The 13,720-nt window shown below is 38.2% G+C and overlaps 2 protein-coding genes across 2 annotated transcripts; both read right to left on the reverse strand.

Annotated features, from left to right (window-relative positions):
- Positions 1 to 261: 261 nt before the first annotated feature.
- On the reverse strand, positions 262 to 7,264 carry ruvbl2 (RuvB-like AAA ATPase 2). Its single transcript, XM_079247154.1, has 14 exons — positions 7,199 to 7,264; positions 6,013 to 6,067; positions 5,821 to 5,876; positions 4,440 to 4,581; positions 4,156 to 4,285; positions 4,000 to 4,066; positions 3,168 to 3,274; positions 2,960 to 3,053; positions 2,141 to 2,359; positions 1,943 to 2,061; positions 1,548 to 1,667; positions 1,325 to 1,454; positions 1,079 to 1,193; positions 262 to 624 (listed from the first exon to the last, which is right to left on the reverse strand). Exons 2-14 carry the CDS (start codon positions 6,065 to 6,067, stop codon positions 599 to 601), a joined length of 1,380 nt encoding a protein of 459 aa, XP_079103280.1. The 5' UTR covers positions 7,199 to 7,264; the 3' UTR covers positions 262 to 598.
- A 2,103-nt stretch (positions 7,265 to 9,367) lies between these two features.
- On the reverse strand, positions 9,368 to 13,031 carry ftr83 (finTRIM family, member 83; the record flags this gene model as incomplete). The annotated part of the gene is made up of 7 exons (XM_079248225.1): positions 9,368 to 9,894; positions 10,676 to 10,744; positions 11,120 to 11,176; positions 11,261 to 11,420; positions 11,544 to 11,777; positions 11,958 to 12,053; positions 12,459 to 13,031. 7 exons carry the CDS (start codon positions 13,029 to 13,031, stop codon positions 9,368 to 9,370), a joined length of 1,716 nt encoding a protein of 571 aa, XP_079104351.1.
- Positions 13,032 to 13,720: the final 689 nt, after the last annotated feature.

Consider the following 13,720-nt stretch of genomic DNA (forward strand, 5'->3'; position numbering starts at 1 on the left):
AAAAAAGAAAAAAGTCACATTTTAACATTGAAGGTGTTTTTTTTCTTTGAAAACATGTCTGAAGCATGTCATCAAACACATCTGCACTAGCCTGACTAGTGTGGTATTGAGTATCGGTTGTGATATTGGTGTATTTTAATTAAAACCAAGTACGAGTACACACGCTTGGTATTGAGCTGGTGCATATCTAAACTAAACCTGTCCTTAATAAATTATGTGTTAGCAGCTCCATAACAGAGGCATTAAAGGAGAAAATCTGAGCAGGATTATCAAAATTCCTTTATTTTCAAACAATAAACCACATATATAGATGAGGGGGGGGTGGCAGGAAAATAACCTTTCCGGTCACAAGGCCCCAAAAATGAACAGATTTTTCATCAATTCAGAATGAAGTCCAATCAGAGTACAAAAGTAGGAATTAAATGTTGAACTAAACGGGAAACAGAAGGTAAAAAAATGGAAAATCTTGAAGCATTAAATGCAATTGAGCTTCATCGCCAATGTTGGAATTAAAATTCAGATATAATCCAGTTCTGAGTTGACTCCATGTGTAGGTGACAAGAACAAAACACTTCACAGAGCAAAAGAGTCATCTTCACTATGAGGTATCCATGGCAGCAGTTTCTGAAACACAATGAACATGTTTGTTTATTCATAAATGCAATGTCAAATGTGTATACTATATTATTATTATTATTATTATTATATATATATATATATATATATATATATATATATATATATATATATATATATATAAATATATAAACGTAAGAGTGAAGACTACAATAGTACTTGGGGAATTAATGCATTTTTACATTATTGATGATTCATTTTTATTTACATTTCTTCTCGTTTTGAGCCGACAAACTGAAAAGAACATTGTAGTATGATTTTAATTGGAATATTAAAAGTAAATTTTTTATTAATGACTGGCTGATTGCAGCAAGTTAACCTGGATTAGAGTCCTATTTGGCATTTTTGATGTGTTGTTTCAGGTTCTGTGCTAAAGTTTGGAAAGACAGCAGAGACATTCAGAAACTACAAGATTCACAAACTGGATAAGCAGCAAACTCACGTGTTTCATTAAAGAGGAAGGAATCCTGATATTCCTTCATGTATTGAGAGGATCTGGCTTCATCCAGGAACAGAGAGTAAACCCTTTTAATGTCCTCAACCTGGACTTCTGTCCCCTGGGAAAAACCATGACACACATCACACACCCACTAAAGCAAATCTAGAACAAACTACAGAAACATCAAGCAAAAGCTTTTCTAAAAAAAAAAAAAAAAAAAACAAGTCTGCCTGCTCATGCTGAGCTTACCTTGCGTTTACGACACACAAGTCCTGCAGTGCTGATCAGCTGGATGGCGTAACGAAGTGATGTCTCCATGCCGATGCGAGTGAGGACTGTGTGTGCTTCCTCACTCAGCTCCACATCCTCCTCCTCACACCTGGAATTTAAAGATGAAGATTTTACTTCCCTTCTGTGATGCTGGAGAGGTCAACGCAAAACTTGCTGCATGAGAGTGACTGCAGATTCTTACCGGATCTTGAGGATCTGCCTCGTCTCTTTTTCGGTGTAAGGGGAGGTGGCGATGATGAGCAGGCGATCCAGCAGGTCAATAGGGATGCCATGAGGACTCTGATAGTTTGTGCCACGGATTCTGCATGGAAAAGAGTTTCATTCATCTTAAAAGACAAAAAAAGCTTAAATATATGTTCTATAACTAAAGGAAAAACAAAACAATCCTTATAAAGATGAACATATCTGGAGATAATGACAGAATGACTATATTAGGAGCCATTCATCTAAATGGTCTATGCACAGGCAAAAAAAAAAAAAAAAAACATACATTCTACATAAATGAAACAGTTGAAACTAGAACAAATTAATAAATCTGTAGTGATTCTTTTCACAATGAAAGTTCAAAAACCGTACCGAGTGATGCCTCTGTTGGTTGCCATAATAAGAACTGGGGACAGGTCAGTCTCCAGGGCTCGGTTCAGGAAGGAAAAGCACTCCATGTCCAGCATGTGGACTTCATCAATAAATAATACCTGGAACAAAAGACTTGGAAAATTAGCCACAAATGGAGCGAGAACTAATTTAAGAAGCTGAATGAACGCTGAGACTCACCCCAGGAATAATCTCTGCCTTGCCTTCCTCCCTCCACTCACCCACTTTGGCGTTAATCTGTTCACGGACTTCCGACTTGATCTCTCCAGTGTCTCCAGAGAAGAGAGCCAGAAAGCCTTGTGTGCGGCTGTTTATGACGTCAATCTCATGGAGGGACACTGTATGTACCACCTCCTTTCTCTTCTGCAACTCTCCCTCAGGACACTGTACAAACTGAGTCTTTAAGAACAGAAAAAAAAGTAATCAGAAAAAGATCAGCTAATGGATCCCCAGACCTACACTGTTGGCCAAAGGAAAATGGCTATTAAGTTCAAGTGGCTGGGATGGGGAGATCCTTTTGCAACCAGGCCAACAATCAGTTATCAGGAGTGCCAGTAAACATCAATCCCCCTCTTTCTCCTTATGCAGTACAGTTTGTAGTGATCGACCCCGTTAGTGTCAAATGAGAGAGCTTATTCTGACTGGCTGCTAAGTGTAGTGAGAAGGGAGAGGCGATGTTAGGATGACATGAGAATAACTAAGTCAACATGCAGCGAATAATTTCTTCTCAGTTTCTCATTTGTCATCTTTGTCTCTCCCAAACAAACTTTCCACACCAACACAACCATGTTTAGAGAAAAACCTAAAGACGAACTAAGCAGTGATCAGTTACTGAAATACAAAATGCAAAAAACCATTTTATGTTTTTTGTTCATGGGGTTTCTGTGGTCATTTTACTTGATAATGCATGTAAGAACAGATTTCTTTTTTAAGATAGATGCTTAAAAACATTCATGACTCAGCTGCAGCAGTCAAAACTTGGGTGACGCGACAGCATACCTGAGCTCCCATGGCATCATAATCTCTGGCTCTGGTGAAGGAGCGTCCTAGTTTGCTGATTTTCCCAGTGGCTTTGTCAATGGTAATAACATCTCTGAGGCAGACATATAGATAAATAAACAAGACAACTCAGCTTAGATGCATTTATCCAACTTGCCAGAGTGAAATGTTACAGTGTATAATGATATATAAACTAAGATTAATTTACCCAGCTTGAACCTTCTCTTTACTGAGACTTTCAATCATCTTGTTGCCCAAGTCATATATTGTCTCCATCTCTGTAGTCTTCAGAGTCAGCTTGCCCACCTTTGTACCCTGGTTGAAGCATTATATTTTCAGTTAATGTGCACCTTAAATGAATCATCATCACAGCATGATGTGGAATTCTTTTGCATTATTTAACACCTTCTAGCATCATCGATAGTTTTTTTCAATTATTTTCTGAAGTAGGCACATAGAAAGTGTTCTATACGACGGAGTATTAGGGCCACAATGAGAAAAAAAAATTGTGTCGGATTATTATTTTTTCCTCTGCTTCACTAGAGAATAAAATCGAAATGACCAGAATAAAGGTGAAACATAGTTTCAAGAATAAAGTCGAAATTATGAGAATGAAGTCAAAATGATGAGAATAAAGTCGAAATACTAATATTAAAGTTGAGTTTTCAATATGAATTTGAACAGCTTTAAAACACAATGCCTTGTGTGTAACCTACTCACTTTTACATCAAGAAGTTGCATGCACACACGTAGCCTACACGGCATGCGGTCACTGTCTTTTTTTCTTTTTTTTTTACTTTATTCTTATTTTGACTTTATTCTCGACATTTTGACTTAAATCTCGAAACTGTATTTCTACTTTATTCTTGTCATTTCGACTTTATTCTTGATATTTCGACTTTTTTCTCTAGTAAAGCAGAGGAAAAAAATAATAATCCAACACTATTTTTTTTTTCTCATTGTGGCTCTAATACTCCGTCGTAGTACTAGCTGGTATATAACAAGCATATCTGTAACCAAACCCAGTGAAAGCAACAGACCGTTCCAGTAGCTGGTCTGTCAATCTGTATTTCCACAACCTCTCCTTCAATTATCTCCGTCTCCTCTCTGAAAATAAAGAAGAAACATTTTGAAAAGCAATTCATTTAATGCAAAAAATTAAGTACACCATGCAATTATCATGTCTGCTCACTCACTTGATCCTCACACCAATGGCTTTTCTAAAAGCTTGGCTTAGTGCCTCAGTTTTGCTCATTTCCAGGGAGAAGATTTCACTACCAGCCAGTGCTGTAAATGGTGTATCAGGGCCAAGAGACTGTGCAATGCCTGCATTAGAAACAAACCCAATTAATCAGGAACAGAGCAGGAACTTTAGTTTCAACAAAAGTATAACTTAAGCCGATGACATCAACACGAGGAGACAATCACTTCCAGTCAAGAAAGATGCTGTGCTTTGTAACAGCTCCAATATAGTTCTTACCCATTGCAATAGCAGTCTTTCCAGTGCCAGGCTGGCCAGCAATCAGCACGGCCCTGCCAGCAATGTGGCCATCTTTGATCATCTCCAAGATGACTCCTGCTGCGCGACGGGAGGCCAGCTGGCCAACCATCCCTTGAGACACCTATGGATGAATAGGACAAGCCCTCCTCAGCAAAAACTCCAAAAATATCAATGCACATCTGTAGTTCTGAGATACTGACTGCCTACAATAATGTTTTAACCAACACTGCATGCACTATTTGAGTATATCTTAATCTAAATTTATCCGTCAACTGAAACACGGCAACATGCAGCACCATCTATGAGTTACTATAAAGAGCAGTGCAACGTGCAATTCTGCTGTGCCACAGACCTGCAGAAAAATAGATTGAATGACAGATCTGATTATTTATCTTAAGCAAACAAACATATTAATTAATCTATATTCACTGCTATAGAAAGCTGATATTTTAACAGTGTTCTTGAACACCAGAGGCTTGTGATGGAGTATAAAAAAAAGTTAAGACTTTAGACCCATAAAGAACTGAGTTAAAATAAGGTAAACTACCCAATAGGGGTGGGAAAATCAAATTTAAAAAAAAAAAAATAAAAAAATAAATGGAATTTTTTGTATCACATTTTTTAAAAAAAAAATTTTTTCCAAATAGATAAAAATAAGCCATTATAAAACTTTTTGTCATTTTTTTTTTTTTTTTAAATTTATCTTTTTACTTGTCATCTTGATCATTTGAGCAGCAGAATGATGGTCTGGCTACTGTGTTGTTTTTTCCTGATTGAAATTAGGAACAATGACGAGCAAAATAAAAGTTTTATGCATGTTTTTTTCATTTTTAATCTATAAAAATGTGCAATATTAAAAGAATTGTGAGAATCCCAATTTAAATCAAATCAGCAACCAAAAAATCAGAATCGAATCGATCATCACAGCCCTACTGCCCATCGGGTTACAGTAGCAAAAGCGGTCTACTGCAGCAGCGCTCCACTCAAAAATGGGAGCTCTCAAGGAAAACAAATTAAAACTTTAAAGGTGTTTATTGAGGATATAAACTATAAACTATTCCGATATCAATCAACTGGAGAGTAAATCAGCAAAATCGGCCAACAAAGACTCCAACCAAAAACTCTGACCAGAAGACATCTATTACTAATTTGCAGGTACGAGACATTTCAGGGCATTTCAGGTGTTATTTTTGCACACTTTATTGAATTTCCCTTTGGGGGTTAATAAAGTATTTTTCATTTAATTTAATTTCTGTAGTCATCACAACTTTTTTGAAAATATGCAAAGGACGTACTTAATATGAAGGAAGTGGTCACAATGTTACAGTTGATTGGTACAGACTTGAAGCTATAACACTACCTGTCTTGGCTCCAAAGCATCATCCAAACCAAGGCCACGAATGTGAGAATGGGCCCCTAAGCAAAAGGTGACAATTAAAACAGCAACAACCACATTAGGAGGAGAAAGCACACATCAACATGTGCCATATTTATCACACAACATTTACGATTTGAATCAGTTAAAGACTTGAAGAAAATACAAGATTTCTACCAATTCTCTCGATCCGTGTAATGTCACGAACCTCTGGAACCTTTGTAGTCGCCATCTGTATCACAAAGCAGACATGTTCACCATATTAAAACCTAAATTCGTTTAAAAAAAAAAAAAAAAAAAAAGTAACACTTGCTGGACTAGTAGAAATTCTTCTCTAAAAAAGTAAATGAATCTGAATACAGACTGTTCTATAATAAGGTTTCAAATGCCCGCATCAATTTGGGTTCATTATGCATCATTTCTTTTCTTTGTTGGACAAACAGAATGACATCCATCAGTCGTTTGCCTCAAATCAGATCACAACTGAAAGGATGCTCATAAAAGTAAAATTAAAAAAGAATACGAATCGCTTTAATAATGAAAATCCGTCAGAAAACGCGGATCATTTCGTTGGCTTGTTGACAAAATGTAAAATAAAAACCTGTCCTGTCCAGCCGGTTGTCATAGTGACAGCTGGAGCATGGCCAAACACAAAAGTAGAAGTAACACGGCATTAGGAACATATTATATGATTATTTGTGTAAAATAGTGCTATACCCTCTTTCGTGCTGCTGAAATCATTCTAAAAAATATATGACAGTCAAGGTACAAGTATTTTTTGTCTCAAAGCGTAAAAGCTGTAGGTAAATACCTCAACTGAATGCTAACGCAGGCTAACGGTATGTTAGCACTCCTGTAAATGGAGAAACTCTGCCCCATGTTTTGATCACCTTCGAAATAAGTTCAGACTTTATTATTCTTCACTAAGACTGCTTAAGTGTGCTCGAAGCACAGTTCCAAATATATCCAATTTCCTTGTGTTTTAATTATCTGCTCCATTGTTTTTTGTTTTTTTTTTTGCCTTACACTGCTGTTTTTTACTTGCTTGTGTTCATTTAGCCCCATGTATATTACGTTACCTTACTTATTTTTACTTGGGTTAATTGCTACATTGTACCTCTACAAGACTTTGTACTCAATTTATTCAATATAAAAAAAAAACTAAAAAAAAAAACGGCATGTTAGCGAATCAGCTAGCTTCACTTATAGCGGTCTTTACACATGAACAACCACGATACCCCCGTATAAAGAGGCCACAATCATCTGGATAAAATAATAGAACTTGTTGTGCGCCAGCAGAATTACCAGTTCGGAAATCTTTCAAATCTGAAATATTTATATTGATTAAAGCGTCAATACTCACCTATTGAACCACACTTCAGAAAATGTGAGAATACGGCGCTCCTTTCTGAAAGTGCACCCAGTGAATGTCTCCGGAGAGAAACAAGAGCTGGGCTTTTTCCTGATGGCCATTTCAAGGGTGACTGCCACCTATAGACTCGGTGGTAATCTTCTTGTAATGGTAAGTACTACGTTTCGAAATATATGCCGCTAATATATGTTTAATTTTGTATACTTTATCCCATTAACCATTCGGTAAGACAATCACGTTGGCGTGTGACATGTAAAATGTTTCTTTGTCTCTCAAACATCGGAATATGATCAATCTGTCCGTGATTATGGTTTGATTTGGCCAGTATAATTGACCTGCAAAGCAAAAATAAGTCACATTTAAAAACTTTTTGTATTTTTATAACCTTTCGCTGAAAGATGTCAATAGATGGTTCTGAAAGGATAATTAAGAATTTAGTCTATCATTCAATTACAAATTATTAGTATGTAATGTGAGTCTTTCTTTCTTTCTTAAAAACTCTGTTGTAATCCTGATTACATGTTCCCTGCCTACAAAACCCTGGGTATTACAAAACCAAAACAGCCAAAAACAAGACATTTAAAAGCATTTTCCAGGAGGGTAGACTTTCTCACATAGACAATCCCATGCAGAAACATAATGGTCAAGCCAAAAACTTTTTCAAGTTAACTGCTCTGACATCTCCACAGAAGCTTTGAGAGGATCTTAACAGCTTCTGATGATGGCTTTGTTAAATCACAGCACTCATTTCTCCACCAGGGGTAGCAAGGCCTCCATATCAAAGGTTTAACACTTTAAGGATTTCTATACAAGGAAGCTTACGATGACTATGTCTTTACAAATAAACTGAGGCTGTCAGGCTGCATTTTATCTGCTGTAACCTCCATAGACTTTGTTTCCAAATAGTAGTACATGAATGTAAAATACTCCATTTTGAAAGTGAATTCATTTTTGGTCACTACTTTTTGTCATAGCTGAGAGATTGCAACTAAAATAATATAAGATCTATAATTCATGTTTACATATATAGAAAAATGGCACAACACCTCATCTTTGTTGTGCAAGACACCAGCTAACCTTTCTGCCCTTGGAGAAATTGTGGAAAAATGCAATTTTAGAAAACATATAAACAAGGGCTACAATATCACAGCAAATCTTACATGCTTAACTAATGTAGCGGGGGGTTTCATATCCTCTCTGCTGTATCATCTGAGGTTTCCCTTTAGGCACTGGTTTAGGGAGCTCAGAAAGTAAAATGACCTCATTCTAATAACATAACAGAATGGTACTGATGGTTGAGTGGGATGTTCTCTCAGATCTTAAGAGCTGGCATCCAGTTTTAATTTTTAAAAAAAAGAAAAAAAAAGTAAATCATTAGAATAAGCCAGGATAACAAAAAAATAAGTAAACTATGTGCAAATTCAAGAGCCTTTTAGTTACTCCTCACCGGTTCTTGCATTTCTCCAAAATCCTGTCAGACTGCCACAAAATAAACACTGCTGTTTAAACCCAAAGACTTAAGAATTACGTGTATTAAATCTGTCTCATTCAGTCTGGAAAATGTCTATTTTTTTTATTGGGGATTATCATTTTAGTGATGCTTGTCATATGAGTCTATTAATATTAAGACCTCAATGGTTTATTATCCCATAGTTCAGGAAACTGGACTTTAGATGCAGAGCTGTAATACAGTGGGTGCAGAATTTAGCTGACATAATAAAAAGATGAAGTAAAACTGAAACAATCACAACACAGCTTATGTATTTTATCAAATGTTTATTGATAGAAATAAGTTTAATACAAAATTATTACATTACATGTTACTCAAGTACAGATTGCATTATTTGTCATTATTGTTTAGATTCTCATTCACTATCTATTCCCTTGTACATTTCATATGTTGATTAAAAAAAATATTCACATTTACCACAAACAGTCCCCCTCAGATCAACAATAACTTCATGGTGTTGAAAAATAACTCAGCTATTCTTGCAACATATATATATATATATATATATATATATATATATATATATATATATATATATATATATATATATATATATATATATATATATATACATATTTAGAATGTTATCACAAAGTAGTGATATTTTCTGTAAATCTTTTTACTATGATCATTGAACATGTGCTCTTTATTCACAGCTGGATGATGGTGATGGCTGACTCATACCAAACCCAGAAGCCTGGATAGACAGGTTCACTAAAGGTGGCCTTGAAGCGGTGGATGAGTGACATAGATTCCCCTACAGTATAGAAAGAGAGAGTCCCCCCAGCATGGTCTAGGAAGACACCGATGCGGGAGGAGTAAGGTGCGCTGATCTCTATCTGGTCTTTACTGTGGCGGGCTGAGTAGCTGGAGTCAGAGCAGAAAAGGCTCCATGATTTGCGGTTGTAGCCGATGCGGCAGCTGTCGCTGTAGCCCGCTCTCTTGATGCCTTTGTAGGTGATACCGATGGAAGCCCCCTCCCCGCTCCAGTCTACTTCCCAGTAGTAAGCACCACCGAAGAGGGGCTCCTTACACAGGACTTGGGGGAGAGAATCAAACCTGGCGGGGCTGTCACCGTAAGACTGGGGGTCTCTCTTGAGGGCAGCTTTCCTGTTCCCTCGTGACAAGGCGAGCTGTCTGTAGGCTGTGTTTGGATCCAGAGTGAGCTGGCAGGCATCTAGAAAATACATTGAACATTGACTTAACAAGAAGTAGCATTTAACTTCAATTGCATGGGTTAAATATAAATAAGAAAACCCAAGAAGCCCCTCACCATTGCTACACCAACTCTACGGTCCCAGAGGTTAACAGAATCTCATTAAGATATATAGCTTTGTTAGATGTTTAACTTATTAAATAGCATGCTCGGAAGAGTGAGAGACCCTCTGGCTGGACACACACAAAATCAGAATAATCACAGGGGTAAGATGTCACCTGCCTGCTGTGTAACGCTACCTCTGCAGGTCACAGTTGGTGGGACACTCGGTGGCCTCGCCTAGTTCTGCCCGGCCTATCATCTGGAATGCCAGAAGTATCAACATTGTTTGTGAGTTTGACCACAAACAACTTAGGAAGCCACATTCTATGAATCCCATCATTGTGCAATTTGAAGCAGTTTATTGTCACAACAGATGAAACTCTTACATTATAAAAAGGGAACAGTCTCATTGTATTATTACTCAGAGACAACAAGAAATTGGCCTTCACTGCCACTTTAGTGAGAGTCACCAACCTGTGGATGTGCCAGCAAGCTTAAGTATTTGCTTTGAACCTGTCCCAGTCTCAGTCAACACTGTGGGACGTGTAATTATTTCTAAAAAGCAGATTTTGTGGTCAGCCACAGGGTCTGACAGAGGGACTCATTAGCATCTAATTTGCTTTGTGGGCTGAGCTGAGCATAGAGAGCAGGGAACTTTTGCACTGCAGCAGAAAGCAGGATGGCAGAAGCCAGGACTCACATCTCAAGAAGTCTTCCCTGTACTGAGGCTCGTGGACTGGGACAGACTTGTAAACGGCAGCTTCTTCGCCTATGGAAATAGATTTATAAATATAATTTAAAAAGTAGTCATGGTTACAGACTATAAAAAAAGCAACAACAATGCAAACTACATGTTTTTTTTATATGTGTTATCTTGATACTACTCACACAGGTTGATTTCTGTTTCTGTAGGTGTGTTAATGAATATTGACTCCTAATCAGTAAACATTTAGCTCTTAGTCAGCAGAGTGGCTTCTAAACACCCCCTAATAAAAATCATGACTAAGCCTTACTGTCTACAGACATACATTATACCAATAAATGAAAAATCTTGTCACATGTTTGCTTTCTTGCTTCATGGATTGACACAAAATAACTCTTTGTTCTCTACATTAGCAAAGCTGGGATCATTTTCTCGACTCACTTTTAATTGACTTCTTCTTTTTGGGTTCATCCAGTTCGCAGAAGGCCATTTTGTTGACTGTAAGTTAAAAGCAAAGAATTAAACCTCTGGTTGCAAACTTAATCAAGTTTAGTAGCAGCATAGCCTTCATGTGAAACTCACCTGTCTTGGCGACCTTCACCAGTTCATCGTTGCTGAATTCGTTCAGGTGTTGTTTCATCTCGGACACAGCCTTTGTAACTGAGCCGAAGCTGAAGTAGGGATTGACAGTAACTGAGGGCAGCTCCTCGGCTTCTGTCTGGGCTATCAGCATTTGGTAGCTCTATTGACAAAAATAATCAAAACAACAGCTTCAATTTTAAAATAATACAGTGATATTATTTTGATTATTTGTGGCATATTGTATCTCACTAAATATGACTTTTTTTTAAAGGTGTTTGGTTACCTGGATGAAGTGGATGTGATCTTCAGTTCTAGAAAGCTGGGTGATCTCATTGTCCCTCCTCTTCAGGTCAGCGATCTCGTGGCTCAAGCGCTCCATGTGGCCCTCTGCATTGCTGAGCGCAGCCCTCTTGTTGGAGGATATCAGCTTGGCCATCTCTTGCTGCATCCTCTCAATGGAGCGCAACATGTCGCTAAACATCTTCTCGCAGTCTTGTAGTGCTCTCTGGGCCGAGTTCTGTGCAGGAAAGGGTTTATTATGAATCAACTGGGTGTCATGAAGTTTTCACTAGAACACTTAGAAAAGATATCATCAGTCTTGAAAGAAGGAATGTTGTCAGGACTGGATTTAAACGCCCTCTCGGCCTGTAGTGGTTAGTCTGGTCTTATCGGTCTGATGGATGATGGGGTCACAAACCTTGAGTGAGTCAACTGCTTGTTTTAGTTCCTCCATCTGCTTGAGGCGGTCATGAATCTTCTCCTGGATCTCAGCCTGGGTGGTGCCCAGTCGTTGCTATGAGTGAAACAAGAGGATGTATTAAGACGATTCCACAAATCAGTCATTAGTTTTCTCATTTATACTGATGTGCTTTCATTAAAAGATATATGTTCGAGTTAACACTAGAAGCATGTGGTCAACACCTATTTTTCCACAGAAAAGTGTCTCAAACTGCTTCGGTCTTTGGATTTGGGGTTAGTTTAATCAGTTATAATCTACTTTTTCATGTCTAATTTAAGGTTGCTGTTGTGAAAAACCTAAATCACTGCATGACCCAAATATTTTTACTTACCGTATATATAAAGTACGTGCATAGTATTTTGTGTAAAACGTATCGTAGTGTTATTAGTATGCCGTAGTGGCATAGTCAATGGTAACTTAACACCCTTGCATTGACCATTTTAGGAGAACGTTGCCTACCTGTTCCTCAGCTCTCTCCTGCTCAGCTGACACCATGTCGTGACCCTTGTGCTCTTTCACCGTACACAGGACGCAGATGCACATCTGGTCGGTGCGACAGAACAGCTCCAGACCCTTCTGATGCTGCGGGCAGATCTGCCTGTCCAGGTGGCCGACTTCATCCACCAGCTTGTGCCTCTTGAAGGTGGCCGACTCATAGTGAGGCTTGAGATGCTTGTCACAGTAGGAGGCCAAACACATCAGGCAGGTTTTGATGGCTTTTTGCTTTCGGCCAACGCAGATGTCACAACCCACATCCTGAGGTCCTGCATTGTTGTAGTCAGGAGATGGAGGTGGAGGTGGAAAAGACTCATTGCTTCTTTGGAGGGTAGACTCCCGGGAACCACCCATGCGTCTTGGAGTGGGCCTCTTGTTGTAAGTGACCCTGCATTGTGGGCATTGGTATCCCTTGTGGTCACTATGGTCCCAGTATGTCTTCAAGCAGAGTGAGCAGAAAATATGTCCACATGGGATGGACACAGGGTCCCTGAGATACTCCTTACACAAGAAGCAAGTGTCCTGGTCAGAAGACATTGAGGCGAGTTGTTGCTGTTCCTTCTTATACGGAAAAGATGCTGCAGGAAGAGATGGTGACTGGTCTCTGCGCAGGGGCAAAGTGAACTTACAGGTCGCGCGGGCGCAAGTTATATAGAGTAAACAGAAGGAGGCTAAACTGGTTAAGCCGAAACCTGTAAAACAAGGGCGGGGTAAAAAAGGACACAGAGAATATTTCCATCCATTACAGAATGCATGGAGAATGAATGAAATGCATGATCTGAAGATAGAAGTCTTGGCCTTGAGTGCTGGCCAAAAATATAAAATCTCACATTTTTATTTTTATTTATTCCCAACACTGTAAAATAAGTAAACTAGTATTTGGTATTTGGTATATTTGTGAGCAAGAAAGAGGTGTAATGAGAAGGTAAAAGTTGAGATTTGTATTATTTTTTTGTAGAATTTGCCTCATATAAAAAGATTAGCCAAAGAAAAGATGATTGAGAAACAGGAGAAGGAAATAACAGGCGTGTCACCTTTCACAAGTGGACTTGACTGCTTCACATTACAGACTACCTGAAGACAGATTTCTCCCTATTAGCAGTCAATGACATCCACTTCAACCACAAGACAAGCTGACCTCTTGCAAAAGATATTGTTTTATTTACTTTGCTTAATGATCTTCCAGCTCTTAATGTAGTGGTAAGCTACAATATCTTATCAGATTC

Source organism: Telmatherina bonti (assembly GCF_933228915.1).
Source record: "Telmatherina bonti genome assembly, chromosome: 10".
Taxonomy (NCBI): domain Eukaryota; kingdom Metazoa; phylum Chordata; class Actinopteri; order Atheriniformes; family Telmatherinidae; genus Telmatherina; species Telmatherina bonti.